The sequence below is a fragment of the Nematolebias whitei genome, chromosome 20 (genome assembly GCF_014905685.2).
Source record: "Nematolebias whitei isolate Nwh7 chromosome 20, NemWhi1, whole genome shotgun sequence".
In the NCBI taxonomy this organism is placed as follows: domain Eukaryota; kingdom Metazoa; phylum Chordata; class Actinopteri; order Cyprinodontiformes; family Rivulidae; genus Nematolebias; species Nematolebias whitei.
This window is the reverse complement of record NC_056517.1, coordinates 24,844,560-24,866,787: the sequence shown is the minus strand read 5'-3', so window position 1 is coordinate 24,866,787 and position 22,228 is coordinate 24,844,560. Positions and strand designations below refer to the sequence as shown.

General features: G+C 44.5%; 1 protein-coding gene across 6 annotated transcripts in view; it reads right to left on the bottom strand.

Moving 5' to 3' along the window:
- The window catches only part of asap1b (ArfGAP with SH3 domain, ankyrin repeat and PH domain 1b), a 100,048-nt gene that overhangs the window by 50,829 nt on the left and 26,991 nt on the right, over nt 1-22,228 (bottom strand). For all 6 annotated transcript variants that reach the window (XM_037694468.1, XM_037694463.1, XM_037694464.1 and 3 more), the window contains exons 2-3: nt 13,614-13,686; nt 9,569-9,714 (exon numbers count right to left, since the gene is read on the bottom strand). In XM_037694468.1, the coding sequence (XP_037550396.1) occupies nt 9,569-9,714; nt 13,614-13,686 (219 nt within the window). The remainder of the gene's footprint in view (nt 1-9,568; nt 9,715-13,613; nt 13,687-22,228) is intronic.

Below are 22,228 nucleotides of genomic sequence, written 5' to 3'. Positions count from 1 at the left end.
GAGGACAGCATCACGGCATTGTCCTGGGATGAGCAGATGGATGGGCTGCTTCCCATGGATGACACGGATGAAAACCTGGTCAAGTTCGACATGCAGGACTTGTTTCTGGCGGACAAGATCTCTCTGACAGCCTCTCTGAGGATGAAGCAGGTGCGGACGAGGAAGCAGAGGAGTTTTCACAAGAAACCGCGGTGGCACCTGTTGAAGCGGATGGATCCACGCCAGCCCTGTTTGAGCTGTGCCGCAGAGCGGCCGAGTCTCTTAAGGTGCCGTGGCCCGCTCCCCCACCTCGACAGCTCCAGACAAGACTTGCTGGTAATTATTTTCTCCCGAAACAACAGACCTCGGTGAGGCACAAATTACCTGTGTTTCCAGATTTTTTAACGGAACTCACACGGTCCTGGGCGTCCCCTAAGGCTCCGTTATCCCTGCCTTTCTCTCAGTTTTTGGACTTGGAGAACATGGAGCCAGCTGGTCTGTCGTACATCCCACCCATGGATGAAACACTGGCGGCCCACTTGGCACCCAAGGCGAACACATCAGCCGGCAAACCCACGCTCCCCAGCAAACAGTGCCGGTTCTCAGCAACACAGCTGGAAAAAATCTACCGCGCGCAGGGTCTCACTGCGCGTGCGCTAAATACGACCTCGATGCTGCAGGCGTATCAGGCTGAAAAGCTGCAGGAGCTGCAGGAAGCTTTGCAATCAAGGAGGAACGTCGCAGAACCGCTGGACGAGGTCCGCAGGACAGCAGATTTTATCCTCCGGCTGTCGGGCACCGCAGCTATTGCCCTGGGAAAAAGCATGGCGGAAGCGGTTGTCGCTCAGCGACACTTGTGGCTCACTCTCGCCGAGCTGCCAGAAAGCCAGCGCTCCGTTTTTCTCCAGCAGGCCGTCGAACCCACTGGACTGTTTGGAGAAGCTTTGGAAAAGATCCAGAACCGCTGCGATCAAAGAAGGAAGCGGGAGGAGGCTCTGCGGCTGGGCATGCCGAGACGTCATTACTCCCAGCCCAGGGACCCCAGCGGCCACAGGAGCGCGCCTCCGCGACAACATTCTCTTCCTCATCGCCCCGCACATAAGAGACCTTCACTGGAGTCTGAACCGCGGGGGACGTTCCCTGCTGATCAGCGAGGACGCCCACCACCTGGACAACCAGCATGGTCCAAACACCGTTTTGTCCCGAGACAAACGAAGGCGTCAAAATCTTCATCAGCAGTGAGGGAGAGGAAACAGCAGTCAGCCTAGCTCTGCAGCTGTTTTCAGAACAATCAGAGCCTCTCCACCCACAGGGAAAACGGAGAGCCTCTCAGATTCAGTCTGCGACGGAGTTCAAAAAACCCAGATTAAGCGGACAAAAATGTTTAGGGGCTCATATTTGTCACCCCTCTGTTTGTGCAATAAAGAAAAAATGTCATCAAGCACCAACATTAATAAAAACACGTTGTGTTCACACTGTTTTGTCTCAAGATTCAGAAATGAAAGGCGATGTCTTCCCTTTTTTCACATACCAAACTTCAAACATAAAGGAGACGGAGCTCCGGCTGACGGAGTTAAACTCTCCTCCTCGCTTAAATCTGTGTCCAGCAGAGGGCGTAGCGAGCCCACAAACGAACATGCCGTTCAGGCTCTCTTCAAACCTGAGAGCATGGCGCGCATGCGCTCCATCGCAATGGATCATGGGAACTGTAGTCCGAGGTTACAAATTGCAATTCAGCATGCCTCCTCTACCGTTCAGACGGACTGTAATGTCAAAAATACAGCCAGATCTCGCTCCAACCCTGAAAAAGGAGATTTGCTCACTCCTAGAAAAAGGGGCAATAAGAATTGTTCCCCCTCAGGACACAAACAGCGGTTTTTACAGTCGCTATTTTGTAATTCCGAAAAAAGACAAGGGTCTCCGTCCAATATTGGATCTGAGACAGTTAAACAGGAGACTGAGATCATTCAAGTTCAGAATGCTGACTCTGCGCCAAGTAATGCAATCTGTGCGTCCAGGGGATTGGTTCACGTCAGTCGATTTAAAAGATGCTTACTTTCACATATCAATCCTACCAAAACACAGAAAGTTTCTGCGCTTTGCATTCGAGAATACGGCGTACGAATATCAGGTCCTGCCATTCGGACTGTCTCTGGCTCCTCGAGTATTTACAAAATGCCTCGAGGCAGCATTGACACCGATCAGGAGTCAAGGAGTCCGAACACTAAACTACCTGGACGATTTATTAATTTTAGCGGACTCACCCCATCAAGCCAGAGCTCACACAGCTCTGCTGATGTCACACCTGCAGTCTCTGGGTTTTGTGATAAACAGAGAGAAAAGTCAGCTGGTCCCCAGTCAGAAGATCTGTTATCTGGGTCTCGAGCTGGATTCTGTAAGAAATTACGCACGGTTATCCCAACGGAGGATAACAGCATTCCATCAGTGTTTAGCTCTTTTTCAGCGCGATCGTGTGTTAACGATCAAGCACTGCCAGCGCCTCTTGGGATTTATGGCCTCTATGATATCAGCAGTCCTGCTCGGTCTGCTACAGATGAGGAGGTTTCAACGCTGGGTCCACATGAGACAAAAACAAGCCCCCCCGCAGCAAAATCGGGAGAGGATCTCTCCGTCCTGCCTGCGGGCGCTCATGCCTTGGAGAAACACAGCATTTCTCAACAGAGGGGTTCCCCTGGGTCGGGTTTTATCTCGTGTGTTAGTCACGACAGACGCGTCAAAGTTCGGCTGGGGAGGAATATGCAAAAACAGACACACCAGCGGTGTTTGGTCTCTGAAACAGAGCCAATTACATATAAATCAGTTGGAGATGATGGCAGTTTTTCTCTCTTTAAAACATTTCAGCAAAATGGGGCTGATTTCACATCAACATGTGTTGGTGCGCAGCAACAACAGCTGTGTAGTCGCTCACATAAACAGACAAGGAGGCACTCATTCACTGCCCCTCCTCTGCCTGACATATGAGCTGTTACTATGGTGCAGCACACGTCCGTTGTCGCTCAGAGCAACTCACGTCCCGGGAGTGCTGAATCACGGAGCGGACGCGCTCTCCAGAGGTGTCCCACTGGCGAGAGAATGGCGCCTTCACCCGGAGGTGGTGCAACAGATTTGGGATCGCTTTGGCACGGCCGACGTAGATCTGTTCGCCTCCAGGGAAAACGCGCACTGTCCTATGTTTTTCTCCATACGGGACGTGAGCGCGCCTCTCGGAGCAGACGCACTGGCGCACAACTGGCCAGCAAAACGCCTTTACGCATTTCCACCGGTGGCGCTAATACAGCCTACTCTGGACCGCGTGCGCAAAGAGGCTCTCGCTCTGATCTTAGTAGCTCCCAGATGGACCAAGAAAGTCTGGTTTGCAGAAATAATGTCACGGCTGGAAGGAGAACCATGGCACCTTCCGGTGCGCAAAGATCTCTTAACTCAGGCTCACGGCCAAATTTGGCATCCCCACCCAGAAATCTGGAACCTGTGGGTCTGGCCCCTGAGAGGGAGAAATTAATAGCCTCTGGTCTTCCTAGTAATGTGGTGGACACTATCCAGTGTGCTAGAGCAGGCTCCACACAGACCTTATACACACTTAAATGGCGTATTTTCGATGCCTGGTGTCAGGAGAGAAACATTGTTTCTTTCCTCAGCACCATAACAGATGTTCTCACATTCTTACAGGACTTGTTAGAGAAAGGTCACTCTTTTTCTACAATCAAAGTCTATTTATCTGCTATTTCTGCTTGTCATAATGGATGGGAAGGAAAATCACCTGGCTCCCATCCTCTCGCGGTTCGGTTCATGAAAGGGGCGCTGCGTAAAAGGCCACCGCGCAGAACACTGGCACCACAGTGGGACCTGTTGCTGGTTTTAGATGCGCTGTGTGATTCTCCTTTCGAACCGTTAGAGCAGATCAATATGAACATGTTGTCTTATAAAACAGCTCTTCTTCTGGCTCTGTGCTCAGCAAAACGTGTGAGTGACATCCACGCGCTTTCGGTTCACCATTTGTGTACCCAATTTGCATATGATGGTTCCAAGGTGACGTTACGCCCCAACCCGGCCTACGTCCCTAAAGTGCCATCTTTATCATATAAGAGCCTTTCTTTTGAACTGTCGGCTTTCCCACCGCCGCCTGTGTTAACTGCAGAGCAGAGGCGCATGAACGCTCTCTGCCCGGTGCGCGCACTGTGCGTTTATATTGAACGGACAAAAAGCTGGCGCAAAACTGATCAGCTGTTTGTGTGTTTGGCTAACCCCGTGGCAGGAAAAGCTCTGTCTAAACAACGCCTCTCTCACTGGGTGGTAGAGGCTATTTCTCGAGCCTATATCAGTAAGGGTAAACATGCACCCAGTAGCGTGCATGCACACTCAACCAGAGGTATGGCCACTTCATGGGCACTATTTAAAGGAATCCCAGTGGCAGACATATGTTCGGCCGCCAACTGGGCATCTCCTCATACATTCATAAAATTCTACAGTTTGGACGTAACAACTCGTGACGTCACCCAGGCTGTCCTTTCAGCACAGGAGAGATGAGCACCCTCCCACTTGTCAGGGCTTTGTTGTCAAAGCTTTTTCTGCATTTGCATTTTCGGGGCGTGAGGGTAGGTCCCCATACTAATGTGTTGTACCGAGTGTACCGACCGAAAGGGAACTGGAGGTTATGAATATAACCAATGTTCCCTGAGGGAGGGAAACGAGGTACAACACGAGTGAGCCCCTCTATGCTCTAGAAGCTCGGTAAAGTGCATGCAGATTAGGGAAATGAGACCTGGCTGCATATTTATAGGCCAGGAGGGCGGGGCCTCCGGTATATGCAGCAGTCTCATTTGCCTTGACAGGCGTGTTGAAAGAAACTTCTTCAGGTTGGTCTCGCGAGGGCGCAATCCCCATACTAATGTGTTGTACCTTGTTTCCTTCCCTCAGGGAACATTGGTTATATTCATAACCTCCAGATTCCTGCTATTCATCTGACTTTCTTTGCTAATTAAGAGTCTGTAGAGTGTAAAATAGTTAACATTTGGCACTATAAAAGCAGTGTGTTGCAGACTTATAAAAATTAGTCTCAATCAAAAACCATTGAATTGTTAAGATAAAATACTAAGCCAAACACCCTTATGATGAATAAAAGAATTGGACTTAATGCTCCCTTGCCCGGACATGGGTCACCAGGGCCCCACTCTGGAGCCAGGCCTGGAGGTGGGGCACGCGGGCAAGCGCCTGGTGGCCGGGCTTTTACCCATGGAGCTCGGCCGGGCACAGCCCGAAGAGGAGACGTGGGTCCCCCTTCCCATGGAATCACCACCTGTGGGAGGGGCCAAAGGGGTCGGGTGCAATGTGGGATGGGTGGTGGCCGAGGGCAGGGACCCTGGCGGTCTGATCCTCGGCTACAGAAGCTGGCTATTGGGACATGGAATGTCACCTCACTGGTGGGGAAGGAGCCTGAGCTGGTATGTGAGGTTGAGAGGTTCCGGCTAGAAATAGTTGGACTCACCTCTACGCATGGCTCTGGCTCTGGAACCAGTTTCCTTGAGAGGGGTTGGACACTCTTCCACTCTGGAGTTGGCCCTGGTGAGAGGCGCAGAGCAGGAGTGGGCATACTTATTGCCCCCCATCTTGGTACCTGTGTGTTGGGGTTCACCCCGGTGAATGAGAGGGTGGCCTCCCTCCGTCTATGTGTGGGGGGGACGGGTTCTGACTGTCGTTTGTGCTTATGCACCAAACGGCAGTTCAGATTATCCGCCCTTTTTGGAGTCCTTGGAGGGGGTACTGGAAAGTGCACCTCCTGGGGACTCCCTTGTTCTGCTGGGGGACTTCAATGCTCACATGGGCAATGACAGTGAGACCTGGAGGGATGTGGCTGGGAGGAACGGCCCCCCTTATCTGAACCCGAATGGTGTTCTGTTGTTGGACTTCTGTGCTCATCATGGATTGTCCAGAATGAACACCATGTTCAAGCATAAGGGTGTCCATATGTGCTCTTGGCACCAGGACACACTAGGCCGCAGTTCGATGATCGACTTTGTCATCATCTCATTTGATCTGCGGCCACATGTCTTGGACACTCGGGTGAAGAGAGGGGCGGAGCTGTCCACTGATCACTACCTGGTGGTGAGTTGGCTCTGATGGTGGGGGAGGATGCCGGTCAGACCTGGCAGACCCAAACGTATTGTGAGGGTTTGCTGGTAATGTCTGGCAGAGTCTCCTGTGAGACGGAGCTTTAACTCCCACCTCCGGGAGAATTTTGAACACGTTCCGGGGGAGGTGGGGGACATTGAGTCCGAGTGGGCCATGTTCCGTGCCTCTATTATCGAGGTGGCTTATCGGAGCTGCGGCTGCAAGGATGTCACGCCTGTCGCAGCGGCAACCCTCGAACCCGATGGTGGACACCGTCGGTGAGGGATGCCGTCAGGCTGAAGAAGGAGTCCTATCGGGCCTTTTTGGCCTGTGGGACACAGGAAGCAGCTGAAGGGTACCGGCAGTCCAAGCGACATGGGGCTCGGGTGGTCGCTGAGGCAAAAACTCGGGCATGGGAGGAGTTCGGAGAGGCCACGGAGAATGACTTCCGCACGACTTCGAGGCGATTCTGGTCCACCATCAGGCGTCTCGGGGGGGGGGGGGGGGGTACACCACCAACACTGTTTATAATGAGGGTGGTGTGCTGCTGACCTCCACTCGGGATGTCGTGGGTCGGTGGGCAGAATACTTTGAAGACCTCTTCAATCCCACCGGCAAGTCTTCCACTGAGGAAGCAGAGCCTGGGGACTCTGGGTCGAGCCCTCCAATCTCTGGTACTGAGGTCACTGAGGTGGTTAAAAAGCTCCTCGGTGTTAGGGCCCCAGGAGTGGATGAGATTCGCCCGGAGTTCCTTAAAACTCTGGATGTTGTAGGGTTGTGTTGGCTTACGCGACTCTGCAATATTGCGTGGACATCGGGGGAAGTTCCCCTGGATTGGCAGACCGGGGTGGTGGTTTCCCTATTCAAAAAGGGGGACCGTAAAATGTGTTCCAACTACAGGGGGATCACGCTCTTAAGCCTCCCTGGTAAGGTCTATTCAGGGGTTTTGGAGAGGAGGGTCCATCGGATAGTCGAACCTCAGATTCAGGAGGAGCAGTGCGGTTTTCGTCCTGGTCGTGGAACACTAGACCAGCTCTACACTCTCAGCAGGGTCCTGGAGGGTGCGTGAGAGTTTGCCCAACCAGTCTACATGTGCTTTGTGGACTTGGAGAAGGCGTTCGACCGCGTCCCTCAGGGAACCCTGTGGGAGGTACTCTGGGAGTATGGGGTACCGGGCCCTTTGATACGGGCTGTTAGGTCCATGTATGACCGGTGTCAGAGCCTGGTTCGCATTGCCGGCAGTAAGTCGGGCTTGTTCCGGGTGAGAATTGGACTCCGCCAAGGTTGCCCTTTGTCACCGATTCTGTTCATAACTTTTATGGACAGAATTTCTAGGTGCAGCCAAGGTATTGAGGGGATCCGTTTTGGTGGCCTTAGGATTGTATCTCTGCTTTTTGCAGATGGTGTGGTCCTGTTGGCTTCATCAGATCGTGATTTACAGCTTTCACTGGAGCGGTTCGCAGCCGAGTGCGACACGGCCGGGATGAGGATCAGTTCCTCCAAATCTGAGGCCATTGTCTTGAGCCGGAAAAGGGTATAGTGCCCTCTCCGGGTCAGGGAGGAGGTCCTGCCCCAAGTGGAGGAGTTCAAGTATCTTGGGGTCTTGTTCACGAATGAGGGAAAAATGGAACTAGAGATCGATAGGCGGATAGGTGCAGCGTCTGCAGTGAAGCGGGCGCTGTACAGGTCTGTCGTGGTGAAGAGAGAGCTGAGTCAAAAGGCGAAGCTCTCAATTTACCGATCGATCTACGTTCCTACCCTCATCTATGGTCATGAGCTTTGGGTTGTGACCGAAAGAACGAAATCTCTGATACAAGCGGCCGAAATGAGTTTTCTCCGCAGGGTGTCTGGGCTCTCCCTTAGAGATAGGGTGAGAAGCTCGATCATCCGGGAGGGACTCAGAGTAGAGCCGCTGCTTCTCCACATCGAAAGGAGCCAGTTGAGGTGGCTCGGGCATCTGTTTAGGATGCCTCCTGGACGCCTCCCTAGTGAGGTGTTCTGGACACGTCCCACAGGGAGGAGACCCAGAGGAAGACCCAGGACACGCTGGAGGGACTATGTTTCTCGGCTGGCCTTGGAACGCCTCGGGATTCCCCCAGAGGAGCTGAACCAAGTGGCTGGGGAGAGGGAAGTCTGGGCCTCCCTACTTAGGCTGCTACCCCCGCAACCCGACCCCGGATAAGCGGAAGAAAATGGATGGATGGATAGATGGATGAAATACTAAGCCAAAACTGGTTAGGCAATGATTTTATGTGAATTTATTGCTACAGTTTAAGCATCATTTTATTTGTCCCGTGGTATTTTGTAGCTTGGGTAATAAAAAGTAAGAAAAAGACAAGAGCATAAATGTTTATTAAATCAAATATAAAGCAAAGCTTTTTGTTGTGCAAAAGCTAAACATGTTCTTGCTGATGTCAACTGAGGGAAAAAAGCAAACCTCTTCCAAGTTTATATAAGATTTAGGAAAAAAAACTTGACGTGTCCTCCAGCTATTGTTGCCTCAGCTTTGCTCAGCAGCTCTAACCGGAAGGATCAGCAAGGTCATATACAATAAGACTAAGCATTTAAGTCCCTGCTGTTGTGAGCCAGGTCCACACTGATATACAAAAGTGGCCAAGAAAAAAACAACATCTAATGGGTACTAATGTACTTCTTAAGTGCCTATCTTGCATATGGATAGCATCAAAATCAATCTTTCACTGGCCTTTCGTCTTGAAAGCAGTCAGTCATTTTTTGCTTTTCAAACATGATTCACAGGAAGGATGTATAAATAGATAAAAGGTGCATAAATCTGTTGGTAAAATCCTGTGTTATAGCTGGTAGCTCATATAGGACATCAAGGTCACACTCTTATTCATCAATACCAATTTGTCACATCAGTTGTCCCCAGGGTGCAGCTATGGAAGTGTAAAAACTCAATAAATAAATTAAAAGTCAAACAGAGAAAGCAACTAAAAAAAGATAATTTCACGTTTCCACAATACACTGGTTACACAGAAAGGCGAGTGTGTATGCACCAACAGTTCCTGGTGCTGCCCAGTGAATTTATTGAGGCTAATCTCACCGTCAACCACACAGGAAGAGAAAAAATATCAGGATTTGGTTTTTCTTCCAACTATCACTCCAAAAGGATTTAAACATTTATTTAACAGAAACGTCATGGGAAATCCACAGTGGGTAGATAAGAGAATGTCGGGGAAAACACAGAAAAGGCTTTAGGTAAATTAAATAATAGACTGAAGCCTGAGTCAATTTATAATATACTTGACTCTTCAGTGAATATAATCCTAATCTCTACCTTTAACCCAAATCCTGAAGCATTTATGCAGGTGAAGACAGGAAAAGCAAGCTGTGTAAGGATATTTTTCCTCCTACTGTCTGAGTATGGCAGCAGCGTTCAGCAGGACTGTCTCTGTCTCTAACTGATTGAGTTTACCGTGACTCGCTGACATGTCAGACTCACCAGGTTCTTCAGAAGAGCAGACAGCTCCTTGGTGAGGGAGGAGAACTTGACGAAGGCTGTTCCCAGGTCAGGGTTGTCCCGGCTGATAAAGTTGCTACCAAATTTATCCAGAGCTTGGGCGTAGTTTTCTTCATTTTGAACATGATCTGTGTTGGAAAGCGACGAGAGGGGAAACAAGTTGTCAGTTTATCATCTGCCGAGCAGAAAGACTCAAGAGACGCGTCTTAAAATAAGCAAAAAAAGAGAAGGATGTGGTGCAACACATATTTTACCTAACGCAATGGAAGATAAGCATTAACTAATGAAAACCTTATGACTTTAATCACAATACTCTATAGGGATGCACAATATTATCGGCATGGTATCTGTATCAGCCGATATTAGCAATAAAGTTAAATATCGGACATCGGCCATTCCATCAAAATAACTTACAAATATAAAAGGTGCTGTTTTTGTATATATATATTATATATTTATATAGTGTTACATAATTTTCAGCCCCCTTTTTGGTATCTACATTTGGTAGCAGACCAGATTGACACAGACCATACAGAATAATGTAGTATTTTAATTCCACAGCAGAGAAAGCTATGTAGTCTCTGTAAGTAGGTCTAAAACAAAAAAACAAAAAATGGTATTGGTATCGGCCAAATAAGTTTTAATATATCGGCCAAAAATCCAATATCGTGCATCCCTAATACTATGTATAGAGATAAATTGATGTAAAACCCTGTCTCTACAGAGCAGCTAACTTTGTTGAAAACACAATTTTAGATCTTACATAATCGCAAAAATACTATAGATTTATATATATATTTTAATTTTTTTTATCACATCCATCTGAAAATCGTTTACCTGTCGTTGTTATTTAAAGTTAACCATGAAATTGCACATAGGACCACAGCTCGTATTGTCGACCTGAAAATATATATACTGTATATGGTGGCCAAATGGTGAAACTGAATTGGGACTTTTGTTAAAAATTAGCATTCCTCAAGTATAAAGCAGTATTATCATTTGTCATTTCATATACAAAAAACAAAATAAATCAACATTTCTCTCATCTAGGTGAGTGTTACTGACGATTTAGCAGCCACATCACCTGAGAAATTGAACTGTGGCACATTCATAATAACACTCTTGTGACTCTGTGATAATTTCTTACTAAAGTACTGAAATCCAAACTCTTTAAACCACATATCCACAACTAAAGTTAAAAGAAAAGCAAGACAAAGTATTGGTTATAGGAGATCAACATTAGTGTGGTCTGGTGTATGAGACACACCTGGATCAAAAAGAGATTTGTTAAACTTATAATACAGATGTGGTAGAAATTAAAGTATTCAGCGATGGAAAGTTCCTTCATGTACCCAGCAACATGACCAATAAAAGAACAGACATCCACCCATGACTTCTGATCAACATTTTCCACACAAAGTATTTTGTTTTGGGAATTTCAACATTGGAAAGCATTTATATACAATATTTATGTCAGTCAAAGAAGATGTGTGGTTCTCCTGGTGGATAAAACTTTTCAGGAGCAGTCAGTCAAGCAGCAGCATGCATCTGTCCTTGTCATTAAGATGTTGATGGAGGGGGAGAGGGTTTTAGACTACTGCCAGTTTTAGAGAAGAAGTCTGAGGTGGAGGTCAGGTGAGACAAGAAACCTGTTGTGCTTGAAACATTTTAAACATTTATTGGACTGGAAACTCTAACAAAATGGGGCTGAGGGTTTTTATTTATTTTGTGCTTTTCCTCTCCGTGTTTTAAGTGTTTCCTTACATAAAGATGATTAGAGCCGGCCAAATCAACGAAAAAACAGCCCAGACTTTTACAACATCTTTTAACCTCATTATACAAAGACTTTTCAAATTGTTTCTTGTTCGCATAATTACACTGTATCAAAAATTCACACTGAATATACAGCACTGTGCTAACGTTTTGAACCAAACTTTATTTGTTTGGTTCAAAACAAACAAATGTTTATTTTCAATAAAGTGAAATAAAATATTTCACTTCATTTGTGAATATGATATAGCGTCTTGAGTTCCTATGACGTCACAGTGATAAATCGATGTAGACTTTTATCATGTTGAAGTCGACTTTAAAAAATATGTAGTCGTGCGACCCCTACTGTACAGTACATATACGTATTCAAAAAGCGTTCAATACAAAAACAAGTGGACTTTATTTGTAACAGAAGACGTTTCACACCTCATCCGAGGAGCTTTTTCAATTCAATGAGCAGTGAGTGAGAGATTCAGGTTATAAGGCTGAGTGAGATAAGACACACACACACGTAGATTTGATAAGTCACACCTCCACACCTTAACAGTATGGGGCTTCTTAAAGTCTTTGTTACTCTAATTCATAGGAGCGAAACGTCTTCTGTTACAAATAAAGTCCAGCTGTTTTTGTATTGAACGCTTTTTGAATTCATCATGCCCTGGATGACTGAGAATCTTCACCAGCATACATATACGTATGTTGTTAAAATTACGTAGGTTTAAGAGTTTAGAACATTGTAAGAGTGTGGGAAGGGTTTACAAAGCCTTAAAATATATATAAACCGGTAAATACTAAAAGAAATAGAGTTACTACTTCACGATTTTTCACTTATCGCGGTGTTGTCTGGAATATATGACTGGGGGATTACTGTACCTTGATTTTGTTGCCAGCCATTCTTTCTTCTTACATAAGACCCACTCTTTTCATTATTTTAACTAGTTTGGCATCAATGAATACTTTACCTACTTGACAGGCTAACTTTCATTTAAACTCACAATCCTAATTTTTCACTCATTTCAAATCATTTACTTTTCTTTAAATTGTGAAATAATCCCTCTCACTTAAGAAACTATAACCATAGACAAGATGGGCATGAAAACATTCAAGAGCCCCTCTTGATGTGTGGGTCCTGCCTACTGTAATGACACTTCTGTCAATTATCTTTGCTTAAAAGTTGATTTTTCCTCTAAAGGGTGAAGACAAACAATACATGTTAAAGTCAAAATGTGCACAAGCTGGCAGATTTGGTGTTTATGTCTAAAGAAAAGTTTGTTGCTGCACAATTATAGGCTGTATACTTGACTAAACAGTTCCTCTGTATTCTGCTGTTAAATGGAAAACTACATTGCCACGTGACATGAAATTAAACCGTATATTTTTAAATACCACGCGCTTATGTGACTACATTGAAATCAGATCACTTCTGCCTGCATTTCTGTCAATGTTGCCAAATTAAAGGGAAGCTTTAGGGTTTGAATTTAAACTCAAGCATCACAGTCTAGACGTGGACGTTCGGGGTAATTGCGGATTTTGTCCCTCTCGATCTCAACTGTGCAACATAGACTATAATAGTGGTTATACAATACTACAGTCCTGTTTTGTTTTGTTTTTTAACGGAAACTGTGCAGTGTTTCATACTGGTAGCTCACGTTTATATTGTGTAGGTTTGTTTTACATCTTTATATGCATGGCTCTTTTGTTAAAAAAAAGCTACCAGGTCAGCGCTGAGTCCAAAACCTATTTCCCCATGAGGACAAAAGTATCAAGGTATTGTCTATACACAAACAAAAATGAGCAAACATCCAACTCATGTTTCTGTTTTCAGGTTGCATTATTTGTTGCACTTCCAAAAGCAACAACTGTAAGATGGTAACTCAAAGAACAGAGGTTTCAGGTTGTTGTAGCAGTTTTCCTGCAAACATTAAAAGTGTTACTTTTGAAAGGGGTAAGCTCGTTCTCGAGGAAAAACAACTAATATCTCAAACTTTTCCTAAACATTCAGTGGAAAATTACTGCAAACCTGCGACTCAGCAACGACCAAAAACAAACTCAGGTGCTGATTTCTAGGTCAACCTTAAAAATCTGCACAATCTGTCCCACAGAAGATGTTCCAGGCACAAAAATATTGGTGATGCCCCCAAAATCCTTGGCTTTTTTCTGGAGTTGCTTTCCAGGAGAAGGTTGTGAAAATGAACAAAAATAGAAGCCAGGACAGATTGAGACATGAGGACGTTAAAAATAAAACATGCAGTCTCACCTTGACCTGAACTATAGATTGCCTTCACGGATTTCTTCACTTTCTGCAGAGACGTTCGATCCTGGTCCAGCGCCTGAAAATAAAAAAAAATACAACCATTTTAAAACATCTGAAGCTGTTTTAATGCTTCAAGAAAACATTGAAAATTTCATAGCAAAGGACAGCAGAAATATACTTTATAACTAAACCTAAAAGTAGAGAATAAGCAATACAAAACAAATATTTTCTCTTTTTCTGTTATCAATCTTCTTCTAGGATACTTGTGTTTTTACGCAGCGAAACTATAAACACAGAGGTAAATGTCTAATTCATTATCACATTAAAAATATGAAAGCTGATGTGCAGCCAGAAGAGTCAACCACTAAAAGCCACACGGCATCACTCCTGATCAGAAGAGCTGGAATGATGTTTAAAACCTATCAATATTTTATTTAAAAATGCAGTTCATTAATAAGATCTAATTTTAGGCAGAAAGTAACCCAGAACAGCAGTTCCTAACTTTTTAAGCATTTGACCCACAACATTAAAACTGCAAAGTCTCATAAGTGATTTGAAAGACTTGAATCCCTAATTCAAGTATGAAAATATTGCAAATAAATCACTTAACAAGTAGTGAATCATTGAAATAAATCCGTTCATGACAACAGACTTTTCTAAATTACTTGATAACAGTTAAAACTAATTGTCGCCAGTAATTTTTTAAGTTTATTTGATTCCTGTAGATCTTAAGACCACCAACAACGTTCTAACCACAGTTAAATATTAAACCAGGTATATGTTCTCCGCAGCAGAACCATCTGCTCCATAGCATTGTGATCAGGTCTGACGATAATATTCAAAAAACTCCAGATGTAGTGGTTTTCTTCCAATTACTATTCCTTCTTTTCAAGGAGTAAGTTGTGCTAACTATGGTTAACATCAACAGTCTGTTCGTCACATGACAATTATATCTACCTTTCTGCCTAAAATGAAAGATCAATTTCAAAAATGAGCAACATATAAAAGTACTTGTTTCAGTAAAGAATACAGTCCATCTACAGGAAACATTAGTACACTGAACAAAAATATAAATGCAACGCTTTTGTTCTTGTTCCCATTTTTTCCTGAGCTGAACTCAAAGATTTAAAAGTTTTTTCTATATACAGAAGAGGCGTTTTTCTGTCAAATATTGTTCACAAATTCGTGAAAATCTGTGTTAATGAGCACTTCTCCTTTGTCGAGATAATCCATCCACCTAACAGATGTGGCATATCAAGATGCGGATTATTGTACAGGTATGCCTTAGGCTGACAACAATAAAAGGCCACTCTAAAATGTGCAGTTTACTTTTGGGGGGTATCTGGTGTAATCCCTATTAGCCTCATGCAATGGAGGAGCAATACATCTTCTTAGAATAGAGTTGATCAGGAAGTTGATTGTTGCTTATGAAATGTTGGTCCACTTCTCTTCAATGTGCGAAGTTGCTGAATATCATCAGGAATCGGAACAAGCCACCAAATTTGACGATGGGTGACATTTCCGGCAAGTATGCTGGCCATGCAAGAACTGGGACGTTTTCGGCTTCCAGGAATTGCGTACAGATCCATGCAACATGGGACCATGTATTATAATGTTGCAACATGAGGTGATGGTCGTGGATGAATGGCACAACAACAGGTTTTAGGATCTCGTCATGGTATCTCTGTGCATTCAACATGCCATCAATAAAATGCACCTGTGTTCATTGTCTATAACATGATACGCCTACCCTTACCTTAACCACAATGCCATCATGGGCCACTCGATTCATAACGTTGACATCAGCAAACCGCTCACCCACACAACGCCATACAAGAGGTCAGTCATCTGACCTGTACAGTGAAATCTGGCATTCATCTATGGAGAGAACCTCTAATGTGTTATACACTATCAAATCTGAGCATTTGCTCAGTCAAGTCAGTTATGGCGACAAGCTGCAGTCAGGTGGAGACCCAGATGAAGAAGATGAGCATGCAGATGAGCTTCCCTGAGACGGTTTCTGACGGTTTGTGCTGAAATTATTTGGTTGTGCAAACCGATGGTTGCAGCAGCTGTCCGGGCGGCTCGTCTCAGATGATTTTGGAGGTGGAGATGCTGGATGTAGAGTTCCTGGGCTGGTGTGGTTTCACGTGGTTTGCGGTTGTGAAGCCGGTGACAAATTCTCTGAAACGCCTTTAGAGACGGGCCGGCTTATGCTAGAGCATTCAATTCACGGGCAACAGCTCTGGTGGACATTCCTGCAGGCAGCATGCCAACTGCACGCTCCCTCAAAACTTACGTTTGTGGCATCGTGCTGTGTGACAATTGACAAAACTGCTAATCTTAGAATGGCCTTTTATTGTGGTCAGCCTAAGGCGCACCTGTGCAATAATCATGCTGTATAATTAGCATCTAGATTTGCTGCACCTTTGAGGTGAATGGATTATCTTAGCAAAGAAGTGCTCACTTACACAGATTTACAGAAATTTGTAAAAAAAAAAAAAATATATATATATTTGACAGAAAGAGTTCAGTTTATGAAAAATGGGAGCAAAAACAAAAGTGCTGCATTTATATTTTTGCTCAGTGTATATATTCGGTGTATGTATTTATTCTAGTAATAATCTTTAGATGACCCTGCCTCAGTTTCTGACCATAAACCCGAGATGATCTGTATTTATTTTTAAGACGGGTGAGTTTAAGTGAGAAAAGTGTGACAACAATGCTGTCATCAGCCATTTACCTCTGCACCAAACTTAATAACCTGAAAAACAATTGCCTGAAAATATACGCAGACTCAATGCCATCCTATCGTCACCTGCAGGAAAAGCTAAGATAATTGGAAAGCTCGTTATAGACAAACAACAAATGTCCGCATTACCAGTTTCTGTTAAATCATTAAAATGTGAGTCTGAACTGATAATTTTCAGGATAATTTATTCTGTTGGTGTGAATATCCACTCATTCAAACCACAGGAAATGAAACCGTAAAATGTTTGCACACAATGGATGATAAACACATTAAAAACACTATTACATCAAGGTCACCTGGTAGAAAACAGGCACACGCACAACACAAGTCTAATTAAATTTCACAACATAATTAAACCATCCCTGGCCTTCCTTGGACATTTTTATATGGCAATTCCTCAATTATGGCACCAGCAGTTTAGTACCGCAGGGCTCTTTCAGTCAGGGACCAAGGCCTTTGAGCCACCTGCTGATGGAAAGAGTTTGGTACCACATGCCTCCTCATATTGCTCATTACTTATGCCCACTTATGCTATAGAAGGAAAATGAATAAATTAATAAAGCATATATCATGGGTATATTAGCATGATGTTATCAACCTGAAAATTACTCTAGTAAGAACTTTAAAAAAAGGTATTAAAACATACTAAAAGAATCAAAAACACCAAAGGTTCAATCAGCATTTTCTGATGTCAGATACAAATCATCTGAGCTTTTATCATGAAAGTATAGTAACTTAGACTGGTTTTAAATACCTAAAATCACTATTTTTATAATAACCATGCATGCTCGTTGCTGATTTGAAATGTTCAAAGAAACACAGTTCATATTATTTGAAATTATCAATTAATTCTATTTACTTTCAAGACAACTCATACCTGTGTTTACATATTTGCATGTTTACAGCCAGATGGCAAGTCACTCAGCTAAGCAAAAATCCTGGAAACAAAGATGCATCTATTTAGAATAAAGTAGATGCTCATTTTCATCTCTATGTGAGTGTTTACTAGAGTGGCCTGGCGTGAGTCACACTCAAAGATCTTAATTTTATCTCATACTGGCCCTTTCTGCAGCTGAAAAAAGCCATGTTAGCCCACTTTTATCTGATTGGCTGACTTTACAGAAGCCTTTGCCTGTAAGCATCACCTAAATTTATCTGGTGTAGACATCACATATTCGTCCATCTGAGTAAGAAGTTACAGAAACGACACAGAGCATGTGCAAACAGCACACCCATAACTACCAAACTTTGTGTGGTGGTCCTGCAGAAACTTTTAAATGCTGAGATCAGGAATATGGTAGCTAAGAAGTCCAACGTCAACTTTAAGGAGGACCTTGAGCTCTACATTTACTCCACTAGAATGACACGATGAACAAGAGGTGAAAAAAACATCAGCATCGTGAAAAATTAGAGATTTGCAGACTACAACATCCCCGGAAGAGTGTTGTGGGGGTGTGCTGATCAGCTCTGTGAGGTGCTGGCAGACATCTTTAACACCTCACTTATCCTGGAGACGGTTCCCATCTGCCTGAGGACTGCCACAGTCATCCCAGTCCCAAAGAGCTCTACAGTGACTGGTCTAGGTGACTGTCAGCCGGTGGCCCTCACCCCAATGGTCGCAAAATGCTTTGGGGGACACGTCGTGGCCCACATCGAGGCGGCCATCGGCGTCAGCCCTCACCAGTGCGCGTGCCACGGGGGCTGATCAGCGGAGGGTGCCGTTTCCTCTGTGGACCGCGCTGCTCTCACCCACCTGGAGCAGAGGGACTCTTACGTCCATATGCTCTTTGTGGACTTTGCGTATGCCTTCGGCACCGTGGTCCCCCAGACCCTGATGGACGGACTGTTCACGCTGGGACTGGGCCCCGCCATTTGCAACTGGGTACTAGACTTCTTAACAAATGGACCGCGGTCGGTGGGGGTCCGCAGCTTCTCCTCCTCCACTGTGGCCCTCGACACTGGCTCTCCTCGGCGATGTGTGTTGAGCCCTCTCCTGTTTGTTCTGCTTTCGTGTGATTGTGCAGCTACCCATCCAGGCTGTCAAATTGTAGAGTTTGCAGATGGTGCAGCGGTGGTGGGATGCATCACGGGCAATGATGGGTCCGGCTGCGGGCGGGGGGTGGAGCACCTGGAGAGCTGGTGTAAGGAAAATAGCCTTGGCCTCAATGTGAGGAAGACAGGGAAGATGGTTGTGGACTTCGGAGGGAATGGGCACACATATACCCCCCTGAACGTGGGAGGATCTGCGGTGGAGGTGGTCTCCAGCTGCAAGTGCTTGGGTGTGCACCTGAATGACAACCTCAGCTGGAGCAACAACACCGACAGCCTGATCGGGAGGGCTTGTTGGGGACTCTGCTTCCTCAGGTGGCTGGGGCGGGCTGGACTGGGGGGCTTGGTCCTTGCCTCCCACTGCAGGTGTGCGGTGAGGGCATCCTGTGCTCCGGCATGTGGCGTGGAGGCTGCACAACTGCAGGGGGAGGGGCTTTGCGGAGGGTGGTGGGGGCTGCCCAGGGGACTGTTGGAGTCGGCCTCCCCACCATCGCGGATGTTTACACCTCTAGATGCGGGGGGAGGGCCACCTGCATCATGGGGGACCCCGCTCGCCCAGCGCGCACACTTTTTGCCCCGCTCCCCTCGGGAGGGAGGTTGAGGGGCATTGGGTGTGGGGCCGCTGGACTGTGCAGCGGCTTCTGCCCTGAGGCTGTTGGACTCGTGGGTGTCTGGCCGGGACGGTCACTGTGGGGATCACATCATGTTGCTACTGGTCTGTTTCGTGTTGGTGTGTTCATGCGTGCTCGTCTGCTCACACAGACTCATGCTCATGTTCGTGCTGCTGTTCAACGTAATGTTTTTGTGCTATTGGTGCCTAGTGTAGTTTTAGTTGATGTTATTCTTAGTTCATATATTTGATGTTATCATTGTTTTTCTTTTACATTTTTTGTTGGATGTAACTGGGACCCTGTGTACATAATTTTGCTCCACCACATGTACCACATGTGGTGAAAACAACAATAAAGAATATCTGACTCTGACTGTTTTTCAAAGACATCTAGATCTTTCAATAAAAGAACACCTACAAATATACATTCAGGATTAATACATAAAAGCAGATCCAGATTTAGTATCTATCAGAACCTGAATCAGTTTTTCTTCATTAACATTTCATTCCAGTGCTCCCACAGAACACCAAAGCGACTGTTCATTCTGTGACAAACTCATTTGTAACAAAATGCAGTAGGAAATCATTTTATTCTACTAAGGTAAACGCACCAGTTGGGCAGGAAATCAGACGCCCTGATGAAGCTTACAAAATAAAACAACTACTGCATATACCAAGTTGCAAACACATGAGTGCATCAACACAGCTCCTATCTTGAGAAACCATAAAGTCCAATTGATCAGAAGAGTTTAACTAATGATGAGAGGTTTAGATGTCGTAAAACACTTACGATGAACATCTTAAAGGAAACATTAAGAGACCTAGAAGTGGAAAGGTTTTAGTAGAGTTTGGGGAACAGATGATGAGTAACTAAGGTATTAAATATATATGAAATAGAGATATTTGTTTGACTAAATTCTTTAGCCACAAGATAATGTGCTTCTTTTCTAAAACAACTGGTATCAAGATGAAAAAAAACAAAACAAAAAAAAAGAAAAAAAAAGAAACTGGCTATATCCCAGTTCAGTCTGATACCTCATACCTACATTCCAGAAATTCCATTCCATTCTAAATGGTAAAATATTGAAAATGTGTTTTGCAAATGTACTTGAATCAGTTAACCTTAAAAGAAAATTAATAATTTGCTCTCTTGTCCTATGAATCTTTTTCAGAGCCTCTCTCTACATATCTTCTGAAATGTAAATCATGGATCTAGTCAGCTGGTCTCTCAATGCAATTGATAAAATTTTCTCAACAAGAAGACAAGGTAAAGGAGAGCCTTCATGCCCTGAAGGGACATACGTTTCAGGATACACCATGGATTCCTGGGGTCACTGGAAGATCGTGTGTCTGTCTGTATTGTCCGTTGAGGACATAAAAGACACATACATAATTGGATTTATGATAGCGGGATTTCTGCTTTTTGGAATCGGCAGGTTTCTTGCTTATCGACAAATTCGGAAGACATCTGGCAATTCTGAGGCTGCCTGCCATGTGTGAAGGAATGTGCCGTGATTCGAGCGCCCAGACTCAGATGCTTTGTGAGCTAAGATGTAAGCTGGACACAATTTCTGAGAATTGCAGGCCACTTGCGGCTTCTGGAACTCACTTGCATGAAGGATTTGACCTTGGGGAAGGCTACAAGCACGGCCCGGCGGAATGACCACAAAATCTGGCAGAGTCCACGGACAACTCACCGCCTTTGTTGACATCCTCATGCATAAACGTATTATGATGTTATTGTATGTTGCTGTTTATGGTGTGAGGTCCATTTTTGCAATTTTCACACTGTGCCCTGGCAAGGACATGGTGTGAGACATGATTTTTTTTTAACCTTCCCCGATCCTCTCGTGTTCTCTTTTCCTTATCTTCATTGTATGTCTGTATGTAACAGGTCTCTCTTGTAAATGAGTCCTTGAGGCTCAATGGGAACTTAGCTGTATAAATAAAAGTTGAATTGAATTGAAATAAAGGTGCCGTTTGAACCATGAGCTCTTAAAAACGATTACTTTAACATACTGTAGAGAAGGACTGATCAGAATGTTCACTGGCTGAGGCAGACTTTTACAAAACATGCTAAACAACCTGATTAATTTATTTGTTTCAGCTCATAGTTTTAAAAGAAAATGTTATGTTTTATATTTAAAACAGTAATTCTGTGTGGTTTAACCCTAGAGCTCACTGCAGATCAGTACACACGCTTACCTGTGCTACAGGTCATTGAAGTATGGATTTTATTGCTGTTCTAAGTGTACATTTATATATATTCCCTCTAAAGTAACATTAGTGATCTAACCAATTACTCTAAATATACAAGGTCCACAAAGACAAAAATAAAAGATCTTACTACAGGTACATCTAAAAAAATTAGAATATTGTGAAAAAATTCAATATATTTGTCAATCACTTCAGAAAATGAAACTAAAAGATTCATTACACAGAGTGAAATATCGCAAGCCTTTATTTCTTGTAACCTTGACAATTATAACTTACAGATAATGAAAACCCAAAGCTCAGTGTCTCAGAAAATTTGAATATTGTGATAAAGTTCCATATTTAAAACTCATGCACAGACAAATCCTAGACATGAGCTTCAAATGTTGTATTACTAAGGTCAAGCCACTCCTGAACCAGCGACATTGTCAGAAGCATCTTACCTGGCCTGAGGACTTCAGAAAACACAGTGGACCAACGCCAGCAGATGACATGGCACCCCAAATCATCACTGACTGTGGAGAAATTGGACTTCAAGCAAAGTGGATTCTGGGCCTCTCCACTCTTCCTTCAGACTCTGGGACCTTGATTTCTAAATTAAATGCTAAATTTACTTCCATCTGAAAGGAGTACATTTGACCATTGAGCAACAGTCCAGTTCTTCTTCTCCTCAACAGGTAAGATGCTTTTGATGTTATCTCTGCTTCAGGAGTTGCTCGACTTAAGGAATGTGACATTTGTAGTCCATGTCCATTAACTTCACGCAGACTATCTCACTCGTACATTTTCATCTTTAAATCACTTCTTGGTCTGTTGCCTTCATACATCTCCTACATGTCTCTGCGTGAGTGCAGCTACAGCATGCACTCCCAGGACATTATTACATGCAGTGTTCCCTCAGTGAGGACTGAACTAGGCAAAAAGGCCTTCTCCTACTCCGCTCCCGTTTCCTGGAATATCTTGCAGAAAGATCTGAAGCTCTCAACCTTGACC